The sequence below is a fragment of the Ooceraea biroi genome, chromosome 5, assembly GCF_003672135.1.
Source record: "Ooceraea biroi isolate clonal line C1 chromosome 5, Obir_v5.4, whole genome shotgun sequence".
In the NCBI taxonomy this organism is placed as follows: Eukaryota; Metazoa; Arthropoda; class Insecta; order Hymenoptera; family Formicidae; genus Ooceraea; species Ooceraea biroi.
This window is the reverse complement of record NC_039510.1, coordinates 12,450,534-12,474,626: the sequence shown is the minus strand read 5'-3', so window position 1 is coordinate 12,474,626 and position 24,093 is coordinate 12,450,534. Positions and strand designations below refer to the sequence as shown.

The 24,093-nt window shown below is 39.0% G+C and overlaps 4 protein-coding genes across 6 annotated transcripts in view; 2 read left to right on the top strand and 2 right to left on the bottom strand.

The window, feature by feature from the left end:
• Positions 1 to 1,148: 1,148 nt before the first annotated feature.
• On the top strand, positions 1,149 to 2,220 carry LOC105281025 (nucleolar protein 16). Its single transcript, XM_011341942.3, has 3 exons — positions 1,149 to 1,460; positions 1,553 to 1,880; positions 1,959 to 2,220. The coding sequence occupies exons 1-3, from the start codon at positions 1,354 to 1,356 to the stop codon at positions 2,088 to 2,090; spliced, it is 567 nt and encodes a 188-aa protein (XP_011340244.1). The 5' UTR covers positions 1,149 to 1,353; the 3' UTR covers positions 2,091 to 2,220.
• Positions 2,221 to 5,228: 3,008 nt separating this feature from the next.
• LOC105281026 (fumarylacetoacetate hydrolase domain-containing protein 2) lies at positions 5,229 to 12,407 on the bottom strand. 2 transcript variants are annotated; one of them, XM_011341943.3, is made up of 7 exons: positions 12,063 to 12,407; positions 9,919 to 10,080; positions 9,290 to 9,325; positions 6,612 to 6,828; positions 5,898 to 6,232; positions 5,722 to 5,809; positions 5,229 to 5,600 (listed from the first exon to the last, which is right to left on the bottom strand). In XM_011341943.3, exons 1-7 carry the CDS (start codon positions 12,218 to 12,220, stop codon positions 5,538 to 5,540), a joined length of 1,059 nt encoding a protein of 352 aa, XP_011340245.1. In that variant the 5' UTR covers positions 12,221 to 12,407; the 3' UTR covers positions 5,229 to 5,537. The 2 variants fall into 2 exon arrangements, with proteins under 2 accessions (XP_011340245.1, XP_011340246.1); XM_011341944.3 differs by lacking the exon at positions 9,290 to 9,325 and having other exon boundaries at positions 12,063 to 12,406.
• Positions 12,408 to 12,942: 535 nt separating this feature from the next.
• On the bottom strand, positions 12,943 to 14,464 carry LOC105281028 (39S ribosomal protein L35, mitochondrial). Its single transcript, XM_011341948.2, has 4 exons — positions 14,434 to 14,464; positions 13,871 to 14,030; positions 13,621 to 13,761; positions 12,943 to 13,499 (listed from the first exon to the last, which is right to left on the bottom strand). Exons 1-4 carry the CDS (start codon positions 14,462 to 14,464, stop codon positions 13,268 to 13,270), a joined length of 564 nt encoding a protein of 187 aa, XP_011340250.1. The 3' UTR covers positions 12,943 to 13,267.
• The window catches only part of LOC105281027 (MICOS complex subunit Mic60), a 36,787-nt gene continuing 27,151 nt past the window's right edge, over positions 14,458 to 24,093 (top strand). For both annotated transcript variants that reach the window (XM_011341946.3, XM_011341945.3), the window contains exons 1-9: positions 14,458 to 14,603; positions 14,975 to 15,060; positions 15,485 to 15,553; positions 15,679 to 15,891; positions 15,971 to 16,011; positions 16,222 to 16,329; positions 16,404 to 16,614; positions 16,703 to 17,114; positions 17,255 to 17,389. In XM_011341946.3, coding sequence (XP_011340248.1) covers positions 14,559 to 14,603; positions 14,975 to 15,060; positions 15,485 to 15,553; positions 15,679 to 15,891; positions 15,971 to 16,011; positions 16,222 to 16,329; positions 16,404 to 16,614; positions 16,703 to 17,114; positions 17,255 to 17,389 — 1,320 coding nt within the window. In that variant the 5' untranslated portion in view covers positions 14,458 to 14,558. The remainder of the gene's footprint in view (positions 14,604 to 14,974; positions 15,061 to 15,484; positions 15,554 to 15,678; positions 15,892 to 15,970; positions 16,012 to 16,221; positions 16,330 to 16,403; positions 16,615 to 16,702; positions 17,115 to 17,254; positions 17,390 to 24,093) is intronic.

The following is a 24,093-nucleotide window of genomic DNA, read 5'->3' as shown; positions in this document are numbered from 1 at the left end:
ACGAAAATACTTTCCATAACAGCTTTTCTATTACCCATCCTCCCACCTATCGAGTGCGATTATTATGCGGAAAATAGCTTCAATTCAGGTAGCAAAGTGGCGTCAGAAGACGACTTAATGGCATTTATAGATTAAAAATAAACGGCATTACGTCACTCTGCGCTACTTGGGAAACATTGATACCTGAATTTTGATGTAAATATTTTATTATTAAAAATATCGCTTTACACGTTTGTGTGCTCGAATAAATATCATATTTCGAACACTTGTTACTTATCGTGTAGCTAAAGAAATGCCTGGACAGAGAAGAGTATGCAGCAAGAATAGCAATAAGATATCATTCGCTTTCATTTAATCTTTATAATATATTTTTTTATATTATAGTATAAAAGAAAATGTTGCTATATAAAAAGAAGATGCTACTTTACGTGTTTAAAACTGTGCGCTTATAGAATGACGACTCATCATTTAAAGCCGACTTAAATTGCCAATTGACTGCCATTTTGTGGACGATGATTTTGTTTAATAAATAAGTTGCCATTCTACAGCTATTTCAACTATGTTTATAGCAAACTTTTCTTGATATTTTACTAAAAAAATAGAAGTCTACGAATTGAGCTACAAAATTCCTACCTTCATAAAATGGCATCTATAAAATGACAATGCTTCATTCAAAGGGCTTCGGCAGACCAGCGTGACGCACCTCGCGACAGGCGACACGCGACGCGATATCCAATGAGCGTACAGCTTTTCTATAAAAACTGTACGCTGATTGGACATCGCGCGTCGCTCGCGAATTGCGTCGCGCTGGTCTGTCGAAGCCCAAACCCAAAGGCTAAATGCTTGTGGAATAATATCCAGCTAGCTAAAATTATTTATATGATAAATATATAAATTATTATATAATTAATAAATTACTAACATCGTTAATTAGATTGTGATAATACAAGCGTTTTGTATCTTCATAATACCTGTTTGAGTCATTATTCATTAGTTCTAAAAAAGTCCGGTACGAGCCTCCACTGTCTAACATGAAACTAGTAATATGACTCAATATCAGCACCGACGCTTTTACATATAATTCAGATCGCATTACATTTACAATATCGGATTGAACAAACTCTACTATTTTTAAATAATAATTTGATTTAATGTCAGATTTGCGAATAATGCTGAGAAAGAGAGTAAAACTAGGAATAAAAAGTTAATGACGTTTCTGAGTACCTTATTTATTTTAAGTGAGATATGTGCTGTACTTTGTGCACTCTGGTTGTTCTAAGGTGTAGTACTACGTACGATTGGTGTATGTAATTTAAGTAAACACGTGTGCATGTTATAAGTACGTCAGGCAAAATGAAAATTAAAAGTATTAGGAAGCTGAAACGCAAAAAGAAATATAATGCGAATGTGAATCGAAAAAGGTTGCACAATAAATTACAAAAACTACCGACTATTCCATGGTAACTTTCATAACCTATACAATATACATAATGCGCAACAGTTATTGTAATAATTGATCGATATTGTCCTATTTTACATTTTATTCCATTAGTGATCAGATAAAGAAAGCATGGGATGATATAAAATCTACACGTCACAATTTGAAGGAAATGGGTTTGGCGTATGACGCGAACGAAGCAGTACAAGCCACTAACGTGAAAAACGAGATGTGTGAACAGGAGGGTAAGAAAACGATTTTGAGAAACGAGGACTCGTCGGATCAAGAAAGTGAGGATGTGCATGCAGTTCCTACAAAGACTTATGTGCTGGAGGCAATGGAAGCTGATGCAAAAGCACCTAGGGAACGTCTTTTCAGGCTTCCAAAAGGACAGGCACAGTTTCTTACTTACTTAATAAAAAAATACGACGAAGATTATAAGGTAAAACATTTCTGATGGGTATGGTCTAGTTGTTACTTGTATATTGTTTATTATATATTGTTTGCTTTTTATGTTTAGGCTATGTCCAGGGATAAAAAGAACCAGGATCAATTAACTTGGAAGCAAATACGGGGTAAGATAAAACTGTTCAAAGGTATCCCAGAACAATACAATGAATATCTTCAAAATGATGATGTACAGTTAGAATAAAGTAAAATTTGTATAGATTTATTATTTGTTTTTTCATACAATAAAAAAACATTCTTTAATCTCAGGATAATTACAATTGCATCATATCAGTATAATAACAAAAGGTTTCGATGTGACAATATAAATTCTATTAAACAGCTGCTAGTTAGTTATATATTTTAATTTTTATAAATAAAAATTGGTTAACCCTATAGGAACAATATTTGCATATATGCATCTAAGAACAACCATCAGTCTTCCAATGTCTTTAAAGGTTTACTATTGCATTCTCATTACAACTAACTAGTAAAGACTATTACTAGATTGTTGTATTTTCTTCTGTCGTATTTTTCAATAAAATTAAAATTAATATAATTTTGAGCAAAAATTTATTTAATCAGTAATATTGGCCATTATTTTGTACGACTTATCGACAATGAAATTTGTTGATAATGAAACAAACATATTGACCATTATTACATCAATTTTATTTAAAAATGCGACGAAAATTATGCAATAATTTAGACAATAGTTACTTAAACTCTAATTAGATTTAGCGGAAGTGAGATATTAAATAGGTAATTTAAGCGTTTGACGCAAAAAAGATTCGGTTACAGCATGTTTGTCTGCAGAGTCCGCTTAGCGTTCAATATTATACATACTGTTCGGTCCTCAAATGATTAAAACTATTTTAATATTAATAAGAATCCGTAGATATTTGATATGAATAACATTACACTATTATTAAAAACTTATGTAAAAAGTATTATTCAATCACATATAAAATTGTACATAATTATATGCGATTTTTTACTTTTTACATAAGTTGTTAATAATAGACTGCGTAAATTACTCATTATTATGTAGCAAATGCATCTTTTGTGAAATTTTGTCGAAAAAACTTTTATAAAGACATTATATTTTATGAAGTAAAAATCATTCCATCAAAATCAATTAGTAATTTTTGAGATACCAATTAAATTAGTTAAATGATTCATCTGAATCTTGCGAGAGCGCCATAGTGAAGAGTTTTTCGAATATTTTAAATGCGTTCTTCCTTAATATCATTTTGAAAGCAGGATTGGCTCGAGATCCAATTACTTCTATCTGATGCGAATGTATAGACTGCTTTAAATACTGTTTAATTTCTTCTACTGTTATTACATAGGAAAACTCCTAAATAATAAAAAAAGAAATGATACACATTTGAGATTACGTGTGCAATATATGCAATACAGAACCAAATAATGACATAACATAATAAAGAAAAATTAATCACCTGTTTGGTGGCAACTACTAAAACTTGCATGTTAACAACCGCTATTTCTAATAACTGTTTGAGTGTTGTAATATTAGTAACTAGTTTATTTCTCTTAGTAGAATCGATTAAATACATTATCATATCATAACTACGGGAACTGTGGAAACAGCTCAAACTCTCAACGCTCGTGCATCCAAAGACTAACGAAGTCACAAAGTATTAAATTAACATAAACAAATGAAGTATGAAATTATTATAATAGTAATCGAATGATACACATACACTCACACAGATGAAAAAGATAGTTCCTTTTTTTTACTGAATATACAAAGACTGTGTTATGTAGTGTATGACGACGATGATTGCCATATGTAGCAGATATTTGTTTTATTAACGAGGTCTTTCCAACATTTCTCAATCCCAGTACAGCCACTTTCTTATATCTAAGAATCTGTAAAAAGGCAAAGAATTATTACAAAGTTGATATCTGAAACATATATAACAATTTGCACATTTTTTAGCACTTCACATATTATAAAAAAAGAGAATAAGGCATAGATTTGTATCTCTTCATTATCATACGAATTGTTGCAACCACCTAATATATAAATGCCTAATCAGTCATTTATATATAGCCACGGCAAATACTAATTTTCAATAACAAAGGACAAGGTGACTCGGTTTCAATTATTCAAGTAATCTAAAATACAATGTGTCCATGTACAAAAATTTTCGTAAAACGAGCTACAACTAATATTGTTGTTTCCCTACAGCACAGGAGCTTGCAGCAATATTGAAGTAATATTGCTACGTGGCTGCAAGTTTTCGTCCTAGGTTGTAACACATATATTCGTCCAATTTTTAATGATACTGGTGGTACCATATATTCGTTATTAATAGCACTAAAAGAACGGGAATATATGTTACTATCTGACGGTTTTAATATCTCATCGAAAGATCGCAGCCACGTAGGAAACAGAAATATGAATAACAATCGATAACGATTTATCTCTAATCTTTAACCTTCAGTTTCTTCTTTTTTCCTCGCTTGTTGTTATTCGAAAATGAACAGAACTTATGAAGCATGTTAATCCCATAAATAATAATACCAATGTTGAAAATGATTATATTTCTTATCCATGCGGCAATGTTTTTGCACTGCAACATATCGTACCATCGCATCGCTGCTGTTCCGTATATATTTTCGAAGTTTCGATCGACTTCACTACTGTTGTAAAAAATAGGATAGATCAGTACCTGACTCGAGAGACTCTTTTCAGAAAATGGAAAATAGAGACATAATAGACCTAAGTCTAAGGTCTATTACATGTCACTTGTGTTGTTGTTTTCAATCTTTCAAATCTCGTGCTGAATCTTGGATTTTACGCAGCCGTTTGACTTTCATCTTGTGATCTTGGTCCGCAGAAAAATGTTTTCGATTCTCGTTTGATTGGAAGGGAGAATTTTGAGAAGCTACTGATTCAGCGCGAAGTTTCAAAAAATTAGGGAGATCCTGAAATGAATTTTGTTTCGACATATAATATTCGTTCAACAACTTTGATGACAGCATCGAGAGTGTAAATGTAAAATGAATGAAAAACTAAAATACTATCGACGAGGGTATCAGAGGATGCAAGAGAAGGAATCCCAAGCTTCGGAGGTACCAGACGATCATTTATACATCGGTCATTTCGATGGCCGATTTCCTAAAGCCTTGTGTCCACTAGATTCTCTCAGATCCATTTCTCAGATCGAGATCTCGGACCGATTTCTAGCATCGTTCTCACAAAGCTTTACTAGGACTAGGATGAACTGAATGGGATTTTTATCGCGCACTGATGAGTGCTGAATTTTTACTGCTAAATGTAGGGAAGGATTGCGCGAAATAAAGACGCATGATAGAAACACTCTTGTTTTAATTGTATATAAAATACGTGACACATAGAAAATTAGCGTTGCTGTGTTATCGGTGTTGCTAGGCGCGCTTTCGTGCCCCGAGTTGAAGAGGGGGGCCAATGCTACCCTCCGCGTGAACATTCGCAATCGCGTTGAAATTATCTACATCACACGAACGCGTGTTTTCGCGTACGTCTATCAACATCATCGCGAATGTCGCTCCCCGAAGGAACGCAGATCCAGTCTTGTGATGGTCCTGAAGGACGAAACCGTCCCGACACGCGTTCCGAAGGCATGTTTCAATTCTGGGATCAGATCACTTTGTTCCTCAGACGTCCCAAACTCTCGATCTCGGTTTCAAGTACATCGCCACGCTGAAACACACAGCCGAGTGTAAAACGCGAACGTGATTACGAGCGTATCACGCTCGCATGACGGTGCTGTTACGCCACTAATTGATGAAAATTGATCATGACGCACTCACGAATGACGTACCTGCAGGTATTCCGGTGGATTGCGCGTGTATCCTACGCCAGCCGGTGTACCGGTAAGGATCACGTCGCCCGGCAGCAACGTCACGAACCTGAAATTTTAATTAACGCTGTTATCCTGTTCGAACTTATTATTCTTATTTATTATTCTAACTTATTATTCTCGAGGGAGATACGAACTGCGAGAGATAAGCGACTATTTCGTGGGGTTTGAAGATGAGCTCGCTCGTGTTGCCGTCCTGTTTCAGATTTCCGTTCACCCATGTCCTGACGGACAGATTATTGATGTCGCATACCGCCTCCTTAGTAATGACCGCCGGTCCCAGGGGACAAAACGTGTCCATCCCTTTGCCCAGTAGAAACTGGCCACCGTTGCGCTTTGTTTTCTGCCAGTCGCGCGCCGATATGTCCTGTGCCACTGTGTAACCAAAGATGTAATCCTCGACGTCCTCGTTGCTAACGGCTTTACATTTCTTGCCGATCACTATCGCCAGCTCAGCCTCCCAATCGACCTTCTACAAGTCAAAAAGCAGTGCGAGCATTTTATTATAACTCGTACAGATTCATTTATGCTGCATCTTATTTCTTCGGGATACGATAAAGAATTTACGAACTGACGATCAAGCACAATAAGTAGACCATATGTACACCGATCGATATCCAAGTGGCAGACAGACTCGGCGAGACAGGCTCTACATGTGGGGAAAATAGCACAATAGCGTGCGCTTACGCTTACGAAACGAAACAGGACGTAAGTAGTGGCCGTGACGTATCGCGACAAAACTAAAAATACACGGCTCCAAATAACGGTTTCAGCAATTCTCAGGGATACACACAATCTCTCTCTTTTTCTATCCGCCTCGTTAATCGAGACGTAGAATTAGCTCGACTTACGTCCGAGATCTGTGGCAGCAGGATGTTGTCGCGCGGTCCGATGATGTTGCTGGGAAATTTGCTAAAGACTATCGGACTCTCCGGAATCGGTATACCTTGCTCCTGGCAGTGGCCGCTGTAGTTGAGGCCGATACAGGCGAGCTTGTCCATGTGCGTGACCGGCGCCAGGAAGTTGACGTCCGCCTCGGGTATGATGCTCCGACCCTCGGCGACTATTCTGTAAACCATTATGTGATATTATCCGGAAACAGAGTTTGGAATCGTGTGATCGGATGACGTCGATGTTAATCAACTCGCACTCGCACGCGATGCAAGACCTGGTTAAACTTGCGTTCGTTCTTTGCCTCTTTTCTTCGCTCGCGAAGAAGTCTGAGTCCTCCGTATTAAAGCATTGCGGTATTAGAAGGAATAAAAGACGAAAAAAAGAACGCCATTTCATAAAAAGCACACAAGGGACGAATAAGGCAAGAGAAAATGTCATTAAAGTTTTACTTGCACGAATTGCTCCTCTGCGTTTTAAGTTTGTTAATTTTTGAGAGTAATATCAATAAATGTTATTGCCTTTGATAACGCTGACTAATTATTCCTGCGTCTAACATTGCAGCTAATCTCTCGTTGATAATTCCGCATTAGCAATTCGTGTAGGTAAAGCTTGGCACATTGATGTTTTGTGTATTCGTCATACTGCGATTTCTGGTCGTTAATTGTACCGTAGCGTATATGGCTAGTTTTTATGGACGTATTTCTCATCGTTTTACGTCCTCATGGAGGTCTATTATATAATAGAAACGTTGCGTAGAAGAGATTTTACCTTTCCGTGAAGTATGACTCGCAACATAAGTTATATCTTCCGAGTAGTATCTTTCAATCTTCAAGTATCAATTGATAGTGCAGCTCTAAGTACCGATAAAATCGTCTTTGTAAATAATAATTCATTATAACAAATAATTAATTATAACAAATGTTTAAAAACATTCGATTTTTCCAGTTAGGGATTTATTCATGACGATAATGATGTTTACTGTAGCTTAATGAGTTGTATTTTCCAGACTTAAAGACACAGAGCGTAATTGTCTTTTCCTCTGTCTTGTTTTTCCAGCTTCTGTCTTTTTCAATTTGTTTTACAAAAGAATACTTCTTTGAAATCTTCCTGCAGTAATTACTGAGGAAAAACGAGAACAAGGACTTGGTGACGGATGAAAAAACATATTTCATAATACAATCAGTTAAAATAAATTGCAAGTATATGTAAATAAAGATTACATAAATATTATAAATGTTAATGAATCAATTAGGAAAATAACTTTTCGTCATTCGTTCTAGTTATGTCATATTATCGACTGACAAATATATCACGCTCAATTCGAAGGAAAAATATAAAAACTATAATAATTATAGGCAAGACATGTGCATAATAAAAAATAGATGTAAAATCCGATTCATTCACCGGAAAATCCTGTTTTCATTTAAAACCTTAGCTGTCCCAAAGAAGCTTGAAAGTTCGCCAATTGGCAGCGAGACAAGGCGCCGCTTCGAGTTAGTATTAACAACTGTGTCTGATCGAGAGTTAGTTGCAATGATATCATTCAATTATTGAATTTTGCTCACGCGAGACAAAAAAGTGCAACATGCACGATGCATTATACGAAAACACAAGAATTCCAAAAAAGCATATATCTAACCGGTAATACTTCATAAGGTTAACAAAAATCGATGAAAACAGTTTACGATAACAAGATCGACGAATGAAGCAACAGGAAACGTGCAGTAAATAATTTATGAGCTACCATATAATGACGTGACACGTAGCAATTTTCTATTAACAATCGGGACTAATACAAAATCACTTATGCCTTACGATCTTGTTCGATTTTAAGAAACGCATGGTTTTTCAGGCATTTGTTTTTGCGCAAACATATTATTTATATGCGGTATATGTTAAACTAGATGAACGCAGCATCGGTATAAAATTTTCGAGTAAAATTGAAGCTAATTTTTTCACTGGAGGACTATTTATCTACAATTCTAATTTATTTTTATTAATTTATTAAATCATAAACAAACGCTAACCCTCTATGAAAATTTCTATGAACAAACTAATCCTAATTCGGATAGAATATATTGTTTAGTCATTGATAAAGTATGCTACTTTATTCGTGCATGATTAAAATTTCCTTATTGCGTAAACGCTAGCGCGGAATCTGTTCATTACATCGCAATAATTATACACGATAACGAGTATTTCAGAGATATAAATCGCTCCCGCTTGAGCGCTTTTTTAATTATGAAATATGACGTAATAAATTATTAACAGTACTGATTCGTCAAGCGCGCGACAATAAATTACTTCGAGCACTGTAAAAGTACATTTAAATTTTTACAATTTCGTTACGCAAATGTAAATGTAGCAATCCAAAGTTTATTTGTTTATAATACAACTAAAGATATAATTGTGAAAATTGTGAAAAATTCGAGACAAATGAGCTTGATAAAATTGTTGATAACTATCGAGAAAAGTAATTCGATTGACCTAATGAAAATGTAAAAGATATTCAGACTAAAAGAAGATGAATGGGCACATCGAATGTGTATATAGATATGAGCAGGTAAATATAATTGAACCAAAGGGGGCAAGAGGGAGGATAACTACTTTTGTCACACGCATCGAATACACCAACCTCTCTACTGCTTTCCTTAGGTCGATATCGTCTTCCCTGGCAAAACAAATATACACGATGAGATCAAATAATCTTTTTGTTTTGATACCACCTGTAACATCATGCTGCTACGCTAAAATATGCATATTGCAAGACTCAAGGAAAAACTTGCACAATATTGTGACTAATCGCGTTACGAAAGTTCCAGTCATTTCGTTTTAATCAGGAAATATATTTACCATATAATCCATAAAATTTAAATTGAATGTTAAATAATAAAACATCATTTTCCGAGAAAATCTATTTAATTAAATGCAATCACGGTTTTTTGATAAATGATACAATGTTTTTAGATTTGTTTTATTTAGACTAGATTTAATTCGAATCTGTTTTGTCATTTGCGTGTGTCGTAATCGTTTTGTTAGCATAATCGGTATCGCATGGCAAACTCAAGCTGATAAATATTTGCTCATAGACGATTAGATAATTATTTTTATGAAATCACAGCGTGCGTAACTAACAATAAGTCTCTTAGCAAATGTACGATCGTTATTTGTAACATCTACTATGCGTGCAGACGCCTGTGTGTATGTCATCATCGGATGTTCGTTCCTTCTCTCCAAAACCAGCTGTTCAAACCATTCTCCTACCTTTTGGCCTTCTTCAGAAGGTCATCGCCGCCCTCCAGGAATTTTTTAAGCGTGTTTGGGATCCGTGAATCGACCGCCGATACAGCAATAATGTCGCCTCCCTGCTTCAGCTGGACCCCGAGATGCTGCGGGCCTCCGGTCTTGCTTTGAAATTGGACGAACCTGTGAAAATATAATCAGGCGCCGTTACCGACAACGTCGATAATGAAAGTCGGCAGAGCCGGTCGGAATAGTAATCGAGTTTCACGACGCGTGTGTGACCCGGACTTTCTAAATATAGTGCGTAATTTTTATCGGTACGTAATTTGCCGAAAGCGAAAGCGCGACGTTACCAATAAAATAGTGCACAAACAAATGTAATAAAATGATATATAGAGGTAACAAATTAATTTATACCTGTAGACATTTTTACCGATTGTGTATGTTAATGAGGGAGAGAGAGAGAGGGAGAGAGAACACTTAATTATAGTGTGTAATTAAGAAATAATTTATATAAAAAATATTTCTTCTTTGTGTTGTCTAAAAATTACATTTCTTCTCTTTGATAATGATATATCAATTTTATTTAGCACACAAAATGGGCTTTTTCTAAATTTTATTAAGTATTAAAATTATTATGTTTAATAATTAGTCGAAAGATTTAATAGAACCGATATAAGTGATAAGATCATTACTGTGCGACGATTTATTAATTGCTATTTATATAATACAATAGATCGCAAATAAAAATTCAGTTACGCGCGACTTTCGATAGGTCAAAATAACACTTTCCCATCTCGATAGTCCTCTCAGGGCAGAGGTCGCAGTTATTGTTGTCTAAAAGTCGGCTTCGAAAATCAGGCGAATAATTAAAAGGTACGCTTACATTTATGCTAAAAGGATATGTACAAACTATTTTTGCTTATCTATGAACATAATATAAATTTTGGTGAGATTAATATCGATTTAATCGCGCTCGGCCATCCATACTCTATTATCTAACGCTAAATGCGACTATTCAATCTTCCATCCCGGGACAGTACCTCATGTTTATGTAAGACACAAGAAAAACGAACTCGACTGAATCTCGAAACTCGATTCGTCTCTAAACGTGACGAGCAAGTATCTTCTTCAGAAACAGATGACTCAAGCGAACACTCAACCTCCGAAAGTCTCAGTCGGATGAATCAAACCGTGGAATCAAACCGTGCACCGATAGCATACTTGTGGGGGTTTATTACGGATTAAATTGGAAAATGACGAAAATGAACAAATCATTCAATTATGATTGATCTCGTCTCGTGGAAATATGATATTACTTGCGTGAGGAGACTCGACACGAAGGTTTGTATCGAAAAGCTGAAATCGAGCAAGAGAAAGAGAAACAACTGTCTTCCATATACAATGAAAAATGAAATAATCATCATATATGTACAACATACATATGATGATAAATAAATACATACATATACATATTTGCGATTAATTAAATAAAATTTATTTAAATATTAATATATTTAAATAAATCTTTATTTTGTAGATATAATAGAAGGAATTATAATATCTTATCAAATGACAAGGATAACAACATTTAATTACACTGCTACGAAAATAAAAAATGTCATTAATAAACGTCAGCAGTCCCTTGCAAAATCATCTTCATTGCGTTTCACGTAATATAATAACATTCTTTTTTGTTTATTGGTAATATTCTTTTTCTAACAAAAACTAAATTTTTAGCGAATAAAACAATGTTAACAAAAGGAACTTTCAACTTTACTTCTTTTCTAGTGGCCATCGGCGGATCTCTGCTTCGTGAAAATGTAGATTACTGTATCGGAAATGCGTAGTTTACATTTTCACTCGATACTTCTGTAATTGGGCGGCTAAAGTCACGTGAAAATGACATAATGCGAAAAGAAAATAAATTCAGCCGAGAACCGTAATAAGCTCCTCGGCCTTAAGATAATAGGGTGGTTTTCGGCGTATTAGCCTGATCAGTCGCTGACAGATATGCGATATGCTAAACGCACTACGCTTCTAGTCATCCATAGGAAGTGTACGGAAGAAATTCGGCGCGCCAGAACGAACGTACATTCAGAACGTGCGCCCAGATTAGACGTTGCCGAGACAGTCCTGGCGACCAGACGGGTGGTTGTGCTCACCTCATATTGAGCGTGCGGCTCGCGGAGAAATTTCTGCTACCGGCGATACTTGCGGCGGCGACGGCGAGGCTCGTCGGACTATCCTTGCTTTTCCCGCACGAGCTGCGAAACGTTAGACACGCTCGCCCGAGCAGTCGCAATCTCGCGCGATACGGCATTCTCTCTCTACTGCGTTATCACTGTCGTCGATAGTTGTACACGGGGAGGGATGAATGCGCGTTAGAGTGATGGCCGAGCGATGCAGCGAAAAAAATAGCAATCACAATTGCGACGCGATAAGCAGCGGTTCACCCGATCCACGCGTCGTGAAGGACGGAACGCGACTAAAAGCCGCTGTGACTCTCGCAAGCGTCGCGTGACGGCGTGGCAGGGGTCGCCCACGTGACCCCACCTTGATAAAAAAAGGTGATTCCCAAAAGTCCGTGGCGACCGATGCAATTTCGGACGCAGATTAAAGGTGTTACGTTCAGAAGAGCCTGTTTCCTGAATCGATCGGGATATTCCGTCCGGCGGGACGTGAGGTAATAAAATACGATAACGCGTGAGATAAGTCGTCTTATCTCTTACCATCTTGAAGCGCTATCGATAAGCGTCACTTGTAAACAATCGATATCTACTTCAAGAATGGATATGTGCATATACATGGTATGTTTTGTAACATATTTTAATTTTATGGTAAGTACGCGATTTCGTGTATTATTTTCATATATTATTATAATACAATGATGAGCTTCTGATTCCCAGACGGCAGAAGTAATGCATCTACAGTGTGAGTATGTTCGGTACGTGCGCAAAATGTTTTATAATGTACCCAGGAAAATATTATACATATTGCTCGAGGCGTTGTGTGTATTCTTACATTTAAGGAGTTATTCCAGTATGACATTTTCAAACCATCGATTTTTTATTTGCACTTATCGAAAGTACATGTATTCAAGGATGTATGACTGTTAAATCTTGGTAAAGGAATTCCAAGTATTTTTGCAAAAGCCGAAATATTAGTATTCAAAACAAATTCCTGAAAATTGTTCAATGTTTTAATCGTCACGGTGGGATGATTCCTTAACGTATATAACATCATAAAATGAAATCGGCAGACATTTAGGTGGGACGAAACGCTTTACTTCAGACGGCATCACTTCTAACACTTCTTGAAGCGAAATTTATTCTAACAATCAATTGTGATCAATCAATGCGGATTATAATTAGGGTAGTGGTTTTTTTCGGGTCAACAGGAACTCTTCTCGCTCGTGATACGGCTCATATGGATCGTCAACGTAGTAATGTCGTCTTTTCCAGTAAGAGGTCGTCATCTTATCCAGCAACATGGACTGGGTGGAATTGCAGAATACGTGCTGCCGCAACCTCTTCTTCCGCTTCCATGATTTTTTCCACAGTTTGCTATGTCTGCCTGCCTTCGTCCTGATCCAGATACCCCTGTAACATATTCACTCTTCATATCAATTCGCTTTTTATGTTACAATTATTCAGCAATATTTGGCATAAACAGTTGCCGAAATGGCTATGTAATACTCCTTATGTGTTCTTAAAATATTACCAGTGTAATCTGTAGAAACGTTTTAAGACTGTCTTTACGGTTTTTCTCTTTCCTTTAGTCATACTCGCTTTAGTCAATGTTCTCACTGGCACAGCTACAGGTTGAACTGGCACAGCCATCTGATCTCCCACTGCCACATGACTGAAACAATATAACGTTGATTTTATACGATTATTTTCTGCTTCGTCACTTGATAATTGCACGCAAATTAATGCGTTCTACAAATTATTTTGGCAATATTTTGTATTACTTTAACAGCATTCTATGTTGCGTTGGTTCCATGGCGGCCCACTTTTGAGCGATTATTGACAACGCTCCGAATCCTCTATATTGCATGTGCTCCACGACAGGATTACATTTTGAAACGACAGAATTTGTCACGCTTGTACCCACCGTTCTCGCTGCGATTCCTGAAACAGCAGTAAGACACAAAAATTACCGACATTATTTAGATTCTTTTATTATTCGAGTACACACAAAGCTTCCACACATTTAGCAGCGTGAAGTACACGCTTAAACAAGCTCAAGGTAAATTTTAATGCCTATTCAAACGCTCAAACGTTCACACTGAAGAAGCGTGTTCAAACGCGCGCTCGCGGTCCGGGTTCCGCGCCGTTCCTTGCGTCAGCCGCGTGCCATGTCAGTCGCGAGGCGGCGAACATAACCTCCGAACGCTCGCGCTCAACATCGTTCTTGCCGCGATAAAGCACGGATTCGTGACGAATTATAGCGCAGCGCGAAGCCGATGCATGACGGATTCTCGCGACGCGATCGTTGATCGTAGAATCGAGCGTGCACCACCCTTACACCCACCTCGCAACGCCGAACCTACGGCACGCAGCATTCTTCTTTTCGCGCAGTTCCGTTCGGTCGGTGACCAGCTGTTTTGTACCGTCGTTCCCTTTTTCCCGCTGGCTGCCTGACCGGCCACCCGAAAGATGTTCCGAATTGGATTAAAATTTCCGTACAACGGTCTAAGTCGGGTACGTAGAGTGCAGAAAGAATCGCAAATCGTGCCCGATCGTTCGAGAGTGTTCTCAGATCGCGCGAAGGGATCGGAGCGTAACGTCGCCTGCGATCACACCGTGTCACGTCGGCCTCGCGACAGTGTCATGCGACATTCGCTGCAACGGTTTCCCTCCTCCTCGTCGGCTGACACCCGTCGTCGAGTCGACGGGGAACACCGGAGAGTCGGACGTCACGACGATCGCGATGATTTCAAGAATCCTCAGTGAATATTCGGTCGCGACGTCTCGGACCGCGTGCGTCCCGTGCTCTATGACAAAGATGGCACGGATTCGCGAGCTTACATAATTCCAGAATACTTGATTGTCACTTTCCGTTGCCGTTCCAGGTCAGAAAATACGGCTGCTCCAGGCTACACTTGACAGCCAGGTACTACGAGACGCGGGCGCGTGTCAAGTGCGATCCGGATGGGAGGTGAGTCCTCGCGTTTTCGCCGATGACAGATCTCCCAGTTTGTCAAATATATTATGTTATTTAGTGTAAAACTCAGTGTTTCGCTTATTTGCGCTTCATCAGTTCGAAAACGTAATTAACATCGTTTATTTCTGTCGTTCGGATGGTCAGTCGGGCCGTTTTCAGTCCGCTTTTAGCCTGTTAGATTGTAGTGCGAGGTTATGTCTGATCATATGTTTCCTGGAATAAGGATAGTAGATACATTTTATGAGTGACATGTATCTATCTCATTTTATGCCGTTATTACTGGGAGCGACTTGATTCGAACGATAGATTGCCATTATCTCTCTTTTTCTCTTTCTCTCTATTTGATGAATAAATTTTTATTTGATAATTTTTTCAAGTCACTTGTATGTATTGAAATCTTACTATTTTCTTTTTTTAGGCTATGCAAGGATGTCAGACTTATGTCCAGAGTTACTGGACCTAAATATTCAACTGCACCGCCAAGAAGGTACAGGATAAATTTATAGATTAATTATATTCATTTTTATTTATTTATTTATTTAGAAAGCATAATTAATCTGAGCAAATAATTTTATAGAATTTGTTTTAATTGGATTGATTACTTTGTAACAGCGAGAAAAGCCGGGGATCAGGAACATTGATAACTCTAGGAGCCATAACAATAGGTACTTTAGGAATATTAGCATACGCCAAGAAAGATCCAGAAGTCCGAGCTATGCTTGAAGGATGGATTCCTGGCACTGACAAAACTATTCGGATTATTTTCCAAGAAGAGTCCAGCTACTTCGACTTCATATTCACGTTTTTCGAAACTCTGAAACAGACGTAAGGAAATTAATTGTATATAACTTTAGCAATCTTTAGCAGTTACAGATTTAATAAAATTATGATTACATTTTTGCAGAGTATTGGGTGTGTTTCTCAAGGAATCAACGCCAGAACCAGGTCAGCTACAAAAAAGAGTAGATTGCATAAAACTTGCGGAGTACATACGTGAGCCCCAATCCATACCTTAATTCAATTCCTTAACTTCCGTCTTTCCTCCCTTTCCCTTGGCCTAATACCTTTCAGCATATAAGAGCATATAATTAATTACTAAATTGTACCTAGTGTTCCCACGCTAATTTTTAATAATCGCGTGTATCTGTATTGCAGCGCCCAAGCCAGTTTTTAAACCACTAGTTGAGCAAAAAGAATCGCCCATTAACGAGAAGTACGCCGAAATTCGTGTTAGTAAGGAGCAGGGTGAAAAAGTAGATGTTGGTACGTTGGTAATAGCTTTTCGGAATTTTATTAAACCTGTGCCGAACATAATTGAATAATTTATGCCTTTACAGTGGTCGAGAAGCCGGCGCCGCCGGCAAAAAAAGTGCCCGAGGAATTGAAACCGCAAAGTCTCGTTGAGCTAGAAACGTATTGCGGCGAAGCAGCCGCTAAAGCCATCGCGGCGTATCACGAAGCACTGTGTACGCTTCAGGAATACAATGACGATATTGTAAAAGTGGTCGAGAATGCTGGCACCACGATAGGTGGAAATGTTTGGCAGAGGTGATCGCCGTTATGCTTACGTAATAATATCGCGTCACGCTTCATTTCTGTACCGGTTGCGTAATCGAATGTTTCTCGTCGATCGCAGGTTAAAGGAGACGACGGAAAAGAAGAAGAAAGCGATGCAACAGGCGGAAGACCACGCGAAGGAAGCGCTGGATTCGCTGAAACGCACGTATAACTTAATCGAAGAAGCCGCGCTCGAGGCGCCGGCTCACATGAAAACGGCCGCGAAGCGGAACGTCAGGAAGATTCTGGACGATGTGGAGGAAGCCAAGAAGAAGTACACCGATGGGCTGCAGAAGGGTAACATCGCCGAGCGCTACTGGAAGCAACTGAAGACGGCGCGGGAAAACTTTAACGAAGAATTGCAAATCCTGTTTCCCAATATAAATATTCAGGACAAGAAACTATCCGTCAGCGAAGATGCCTTCGATTTATTCGTCTTGCATATGTATCACAAAGTCAACAATTTGCAGAGCGAGCTGGAAAAATTAAGGGTGCGTTAGCATTATTCGGCGGAGAAACCTTTTACGACAAATTTATATTTCGAGAATCGTTCGAGCTTCGTTTCGTATAAAATTAAAAATGATCATCGATAAACGTTTTCGTAAAGAGGGAAACAATTATTTGCTTACAGACAGTCGATGAAGCTAAATTGAAAGCAGCGTTAAGAGCGGCGGGTGAAGATGCGAATCAGGAAAAGTTGGACGCACTGATCCGCCTTGCAGTTGATCAAGAGAGATTCGCTGTTGAAGAACAGCAGGCCAAAAAGGTAGGATATTGTCTTTCGTATAAATCGGATTGGGAATTCTTTTACGCTTGAACGCGAAAAGTATCAAATTTAGAAAAGAAAATTCTAAAGCTGCTAAAAATTATGTCATTCGCGAGCACGTGCGATGCGTTACCATGTTCTACACTATGTTGCATTCTTTTTCCTTTGTGTGCTCTACCGTAGCAAAGTGTTAATTCGTTCAAAAAGCGCATACATGCATGTCTTCTGGTGACGAGAGGAAAACAAGCGATATACTCGGATACAATCCAGACGGGACCTCAAAGTGTGGTATTTGGCGTACAAATTGTACGCTAACCGTTGTCTGCGTGTTTTTAATCCTCTCTGTCTCTTTTTTTTCACGATGTACAAATGCAAAGACGGGCGCGAGCTTGAGAATCATTTATTACGTTGCGTCGTGTTCATATGTTCGTATGAGTGCATGCCCGCGCATTCATGTATCTAATCCACCTCCGTCTTTGCGCCGCTGATGTAGCTACGCGAATTAAAGAGAGATAGCTTCTTCTGTATAATTAAATCGTTCATACCATGTGACGAACATGCGAGAGACCGAAAATACCTGAATTTCACGGCGAAAATGTATCTCGTGCCGAAGGGAAAAATTATGCAGCGATACTTAAAAGCGGAATTATGGGAACGGAAGTACTTAAGTTGCAAGGTGAAAGAATAAAAAGATCGCGGTGATAGAGCGAACTTTCATTAAAAAAGCGTCAGAAAAAAGCGGAAAAAAAGAAAGTAACAACGGGTCACTTGACTCGCAGCTGCTGTACGTCACGCTTTAGCGCTTTTTAAGACCTCTCGAGCTGAATGGGTCGCATGTAAAATGGCATTTGAGCGTTGCCGCATAAAACAACAGTACATTTCGCAAGCTAATGCCGCTAATGCATTCTTTGCCGGTTCTAATCCTTCAACCAAATACTTTGTCTTATATCTTCCATTCAATCAACTTGATGAATTCGAATCACATTCAGGTCGCATGGAGAAGAGGCGCGTCACATTTTCTCCGTATATGACGAATTTAAATTAGCACGGCATGCGCCGCGTCGGGAGGATGCCCCAGCGGACAGCGCGGCCCCCGCTTTTTGGTCCTTTTATTTATCTCCATTTGGCCGGACGCCAATATCCCCGTAGCAGCGACCGATATTATTCCCTTAGAACGAGCTGCACTGTCGTAGCCGTCGTATACCACCGCGAGGTATCCGCTGAGGAATCATTACGACTTGCTGTCCTCATAGTTGTCCGACAGCTCTCTTTTCCGGCCCCCCCTTCTTTATATTCCCGTCTCTCTGTCCGCCTAGCGTTCCGGCCGCGCCGCCGAATATAAATCTTGTCGGATCGATCCGCCGGCGTGTGCAGGACCTTTTGTTCTCGTTTCGGACAGGAACAGCGGTGTTCTCTAATTGCTATTTGTCTACCAGCTTCCGGTACCACTCGTTAACGTCCGTCCGGATATTTCATCGTTAATGCATCGCGCAGGAGAATAGACGCATCGATATCCCCGCGATATCTATTCAATTATACGTATATATGAGAGTGGAATTAATTAATGGTAATCATTGTATAATTCGTTCATAAGTTGTGGCTAACAAACGACCATTCGTCCCGCGACAGTCGATGCAAACTGCCGGAATAAATGCGACAGAAAGTGTGTCGCATGTAGGTGCTCGTCGAATCGACGAACTTTAAGGTGCGTTTGCGTTGTTGCTCGTCGCGAGCGCGAGATCCTCTTTCGCGTCATTTAATTAACGTAAAAACAACTCATCGCCGTCTATTTGAGCATCTCTGAATGTTTTCGTCCGAAATGTCGCAAAAGCGGAGACGAAAGTCGCCCTGCAAATCATAGTGAGAACAAACTGCCTGTCGCGGAAAGGGCAACGGTCAGCTTTTTTTATCGATACGAGTCGGAAAGTTGATTATTTTTCTCGTGTCCAAACACGTGCGCGTTAGTAGCTTGATTAGAAAATATTGGGAAATACTCCGCGGCCAGGAAATTGTATTGATTCTTTGAGAAAAATGTGCTTCAAGTGAAATTTTGATTTGTGTTATTCAAACATTTATTTATCAAATAAATCACTAACTAATTTCCAGTTATTGATGCGGTTGAAGCAAGAATAAGTTTTGCTCTACGAGATAATATTATTTCACGTACGTTATATCCCAAGTGAAAACAATAATTTATTGCATCGAGGTATCGCAGTGTTGCCTTCTCGTCGAATGCTCTATTGTATCGGACACTCACTCGAGAGAGGAATAAATAAAGTAGATGCGCATAAGAGCTATAAAAATAGTGGGAATATACCCTCTCACGATCGTAGGGAGCCTGAAAAATTCAATGTTCCTTATCTGCGGTCGCCTTTTGGGATTTCAGCCTCGGCCACGGGATATCTTTATAGCGGTACACCTGAAAGTTATTTACCGGGACGGACGTGAATTATCGATGAAACTTTTTGCCGCGATACATTTTAGCCCACTCGCAGTGCACTCGTAGAGCTCACCTTCCGCCGTCCAGAAACAAAGAGCGAATCCCGAACTCGTTCCATCCATTTTCCATACAGCTTTTAAAGCACATCATCGCGCGTTACTCGCTCAAGTATCGCCGATAATTTTACCTGCTGTGCATAATAAATAATTATCGTGCAGCGAAAATTTACGGTATGCGACAAAAGTTCGCAGAGGCTAATCAACTCCACCGATACTTGACCAAAGTTTTGTAAAAGCCGCGCGTTTCACCCTTCCGGCGTGGAGCTTGCGTTTTAATTCTGCAAAAGCTGCGTTTATCCGGGTTGTACCGCTACTTTAGCAATGCCTCTTGTAATTTTAACGTCCTGCCCATCTCTGTAATGCTCTCTTTCGTCTCTCATAAATGCGCAATGTACGTGCCGGTGTTTGTAATCCTCGAGAACCGCGTTCTTCGTGAGCGCACGAAGTGGCCGCGTTCTCCAGGATACTCGAACGATCTTCTCTTTAGCACACGTGCGCGACGTGCCGCCGACCGTATATCTGCTTTTACGACGGAAGCACCCGCCACTGGGAAAAATATTGCATGTCGTGTATAGGGCGGCTAACCAGCCACACGGAGGCATTACGTTCCTCCCCGTGGGTGTCTTGTAAATCGAGGAATTCCCACATTAACGCCAGTGTAATCGCACGTAGCGCGCCGATCCCTGGGTACTTTCCCCGAGAGCATTTTCCTTCCCCGAAGATCGATTTCTCCCCGGTCGCATTCTCATGAATCGCAGTTACGTAGCTTCTTCGCCCCCGTGCGCCGTGATTCCGGAATAATTTCAAGACGAAATGACGAGTGCGCCGAACATTTAATGGATTTTTAATGCGATAGCATAGAACGCACAGAAACTGTCGACCTTTATTTTGACGATCATTTCTGAGGATTCTTATGTAAGGAGAATTTTGCGGAACGTCATTCATTCGTACTTCTCGGTCCAATGTTGAATCACGAGTTGCAATTCTGAAGAAGAAGTAAAACCCAATTTGAATGTGATCAATGAGATTATTTTTCTTCATTTAATTTCATCACAGAAGTTTCGTGAAAAAGCTTCTCATTTTCAATAAGAAGATATTGATTTTCGATTAGAAAATTATTGTGACTATTGCAACTCAGGTCATGCTTTGACATTTTACTCGAGAACAAATCAGTCGAGAACTTTTATTTACTTTTACTTTTGTTATGTTTTTTTTAAAATACATGTTATATAACTGACAAGAATATTTTACTGGAAGTTTACTGAAGATGAGAACTTTACTGGAATATTTTACGAAGAGGTTGACAGAATCATTGTCGTAAAGTCTAGTCTGTTTCGTAAATGGAGAATATGTAACTCTCGCGATCCAATAGTCTTAAACTCCTTCCGAATCTCTTCTTGTATATATTACCTGTCATCAACGCAAAATGAAGATATGAAAGATGATGAGAATGAAGGTTTCTGTGCACAGTTCCAAGGAACTTTATGGATCTTAAAAAGGAACGCGAGGGTAAAATCCTTTCATCGAAATTAGATTAAAATTTACGATGCGCGTAAATTTATGAAATCTTCATTACAGCCATATTGCTTTTAATATCGAGAAAGAGCCAATTTCGATTTCGTTAAATGAGGGATGAAGAAGCATAGTTGGTTTTTCCAGCATCTCTTCTCCAGTTTATCAAGTGATATACCCAGCGCATTGTTGGACACCGACGCCAACTTCGCGGATTCCTGTCCATTTAGAAAAAGCTTGAAGTTTTTTCGTCGCAAACTTTCGATCGGCAAACTCGGCGAAATGCGACCCGTACGAGTTAATAGCTTCAGATCCGTTTTCCTTTCTATCGGAAGGTTGAGGCCGCCGCATTCGTCGCGATCCTCAGGTAGATTGCCGTACAAATCGTCGTCATTAAATTGGTTGTGCGCCGAGAAAAACCGTCGCGATTTCGTTCGCCGAATTCGTCTTGGCGAGAGATAAATGGGAAACGCGAGCGAAATTCGTTATCGTCAGTGTCGAGTGTGAGAAATAAAAGCGAGAGATAGAGAGAGATAAATGATATGCAGAAGGAGAGGAGAAAATAAATAATCGCATTGTCACACTATAACAAAAGTCTTTTGCAGTTTAAATAATGAAAAATGTGCACACATTATTATTTCTCGGGTAATGAAACAGTAGAAATGATTAATTAACACAGACAGTAATGACGACTCTAGGATAACATTCTTGATTATTGATATTCTCTTCTAAACGGAGGCAAATGTCAGAATGATTAATCTAATAATACAATATTGTGATAAAACGTGAGTATCATAATACAGTAATCGGACATGCAAACGACGAGTACAGAGTAAAAACATCTGCCGCAGGATTATCGCAAGCGGTACAATTTTCGCGTGACTTCGCGCGAATATAAACGGCTCGCATTTTTCTTCCACCGCATTTAATTAATCCGGCTTGGTGCAATTGCGGCATGCGACCGGCGTTAGTGAAGTGCTCTGGATTTTCCAAAATGGATTATAAAACGACGCGCTGGAACCAACTCAGCTTAGTCGCATTAAAAAAACCATGCCTCCCGTATTTGTCTCTCTCTGTGCATGTATCTCTTTACGAGCATTTTTTAAAAATTATATTATTTCCTAGTTCCATTTACAAGTACAAGTAGCTAATTGAAAAGCTTTGATGAATTTAAAATAGAATTGCATGATCCTCTGCTCTTCAGAATTAATAAAAAGTCGCAGTTCTCAGCACGTTGTGCCACGATAAACGCGGAGACATTTGTGCAGACACAATTTGCGAAAATATCGTCAATGATTCATAAGAAATTTGATCGTTAATCTGACATTTAATTTCATAATACAAGTTTGACATAATTTGATTCTCACAGCTTCAAGGCAAGTTTGAAAGAAAAAAGATTTAATTATTAGAAATTGCAGAAGTCATTAGAGAAAGTAGCGTCTTCTTTCTTATAACATTGAGATTGTCAGGGATGGTGGAAACTTGAAAAATGGTCGCTTTAAAGTTTGCAGCTCATTTCCATTTGTCCTGGATGCCAGCACATTTTGCGCCACGTGGTGACAATCGCGTTTTCATCCCTATTATCGGCAACCAACATTAACCATCTCAGGAATTTCTCCCGTCCGTCGGATAGTGAATTTCATTTACGGTACCGAGCAAGTAACTATCAGAAGATTCGCGTTCTGGTAAACTCCTCTTGCACGCTTGAGTCAAACAGGTTGGCAGGGTTGTCAGGTCAGCCGGGCGTTAATTATTGACACGGGCTTTCGGTACATAGGGTTCGCTATGGTGATGGTGGGCTCTGCATGTACGTGGTGCGCTCCAGAGAAACACGGATAGATGCTACTCCGCGCGAAACACAACATTGACCGAAGGGAGTAAAAGGAGAATCGGGCAGGGCGATCGAGATCGTCATGACATGGTAACGGGGAGGACACGGATCAGCACGGATTAAACTTTCCAAGCTTGGGTCGTTGCCCAATGAGGATGGCCCCAGTGATGCCTTAAGTGCGGATAATTCATCAAAGTCTCATTAGCCTAATGCCTTGAGGGCTGCACCTTGAACGCCATTATTATCGCGAGGATAGTTTCAATTATCATGTGACGTGCAGTTTCTTTTAAGGTTTCTTATCTTCTGTACGAAATATTTTTCAAGATATTTTTAAATCACGAAGACAAAATAGCAATCAGATTACTACTGAAATAATATTTTTCTTGAAAATCCTCGTTATTTATCAAGAGTCTTGCCCTTAAATATTTTATATATATATATATGCAGGGTGAGGCATCTAAAACAGGCCACCTGAATATCTCGGCTGTTATTGGTGATAGAAAAAAATGTGTCAGACCAACCTTGCATGGTTTCGAGGGACACATAATTTGTTTTAAACAATTTTTTATTAGGTGGACGCCTAGATGTCATATGAAGGTCAACTTCGTTTTTTTAAATGGTATGATATGTTTTTTTACGTAGCATCTAGTAGAGCGTTTGAAGATGCGCACATTGATCTACGGGTCAAAATCATTCAAGGTCACTGAAGGCTAAAATTTCTAAGTGCTAGAACTTTTTCATTTCTGAGTTTACGGTATTTTCAATAGCAGAGAACTCTAGGCAATATAAAAAATAATGATATCATCAACTCAGAACTTCTCGGAAAAGAAAAAATTTCTAAAGGCTAGAACTTTTTCATTTC

Bases quoted from the DNA above. Each gene is read 5' to 3' on its own strand.
- LOC105281026 (XM_011341943.3), bottom strand. From the start codon at position 12,220: ATGCCGTATCGCGCGAGATTGCGACTGCTCGGGCGAGCGTGTCTAACG. The intron at 6,829-9,289 runs GTTGGTGTATTC...AATGGTTTACAG, and splicing joins CTAAGGAAAGCAGTAGAGAG to AATAGTCGCCGAGGGTCGGA. The intron at 5,601-5,721 runs GTACGTCATTCG...TGTGTGTTTCAG, and splicing joins ATCCACCGGAATACCTGCAG to CGTGGCGATGTACTTGAAAC.
- LOC105281025 (XM_011341942.3), top strand. From the start codon at position 1,354: ATGAAAATTAAAAGTATTAGGAAGCTGAAACGCAAAAAGAAATATAAT. The intron at 1,461-1,552 runs GTAACTTTCATA...TTATTCCATTAG, and splicing joins AAACTACCGACTATTCCATG to TGATCAGATAAAGAAAGCAT. The intron at 1,881-1,958 runs GTAAAACATTTC...TTTTATGTTTAG, and splicing joins AATACGACGAAGATTATAAG to GCTATGTCCAGGGATAAAAA.
- LOC105281028 (XM_011341948.2), bottom strand. From the start codon at position 14,464: ATGCTGCGTGCCGTAGGTTCGGCGTTGCGAG. The intron at 14,031-14,433 runs GTGGGTGTAAGG...CTGCTGTTTCAG, and splicing joins CGTAGGTTCGGCGTTGCGAG to GAATCGCAGCGAGAACGGTG. The intron at 13,500-13,620 runs GTAATATTTTAA...AATATGTTACAG, and splicing joins CGTTTCTACAGATTACACTG to GGGTATCTGGATCAGGACGA.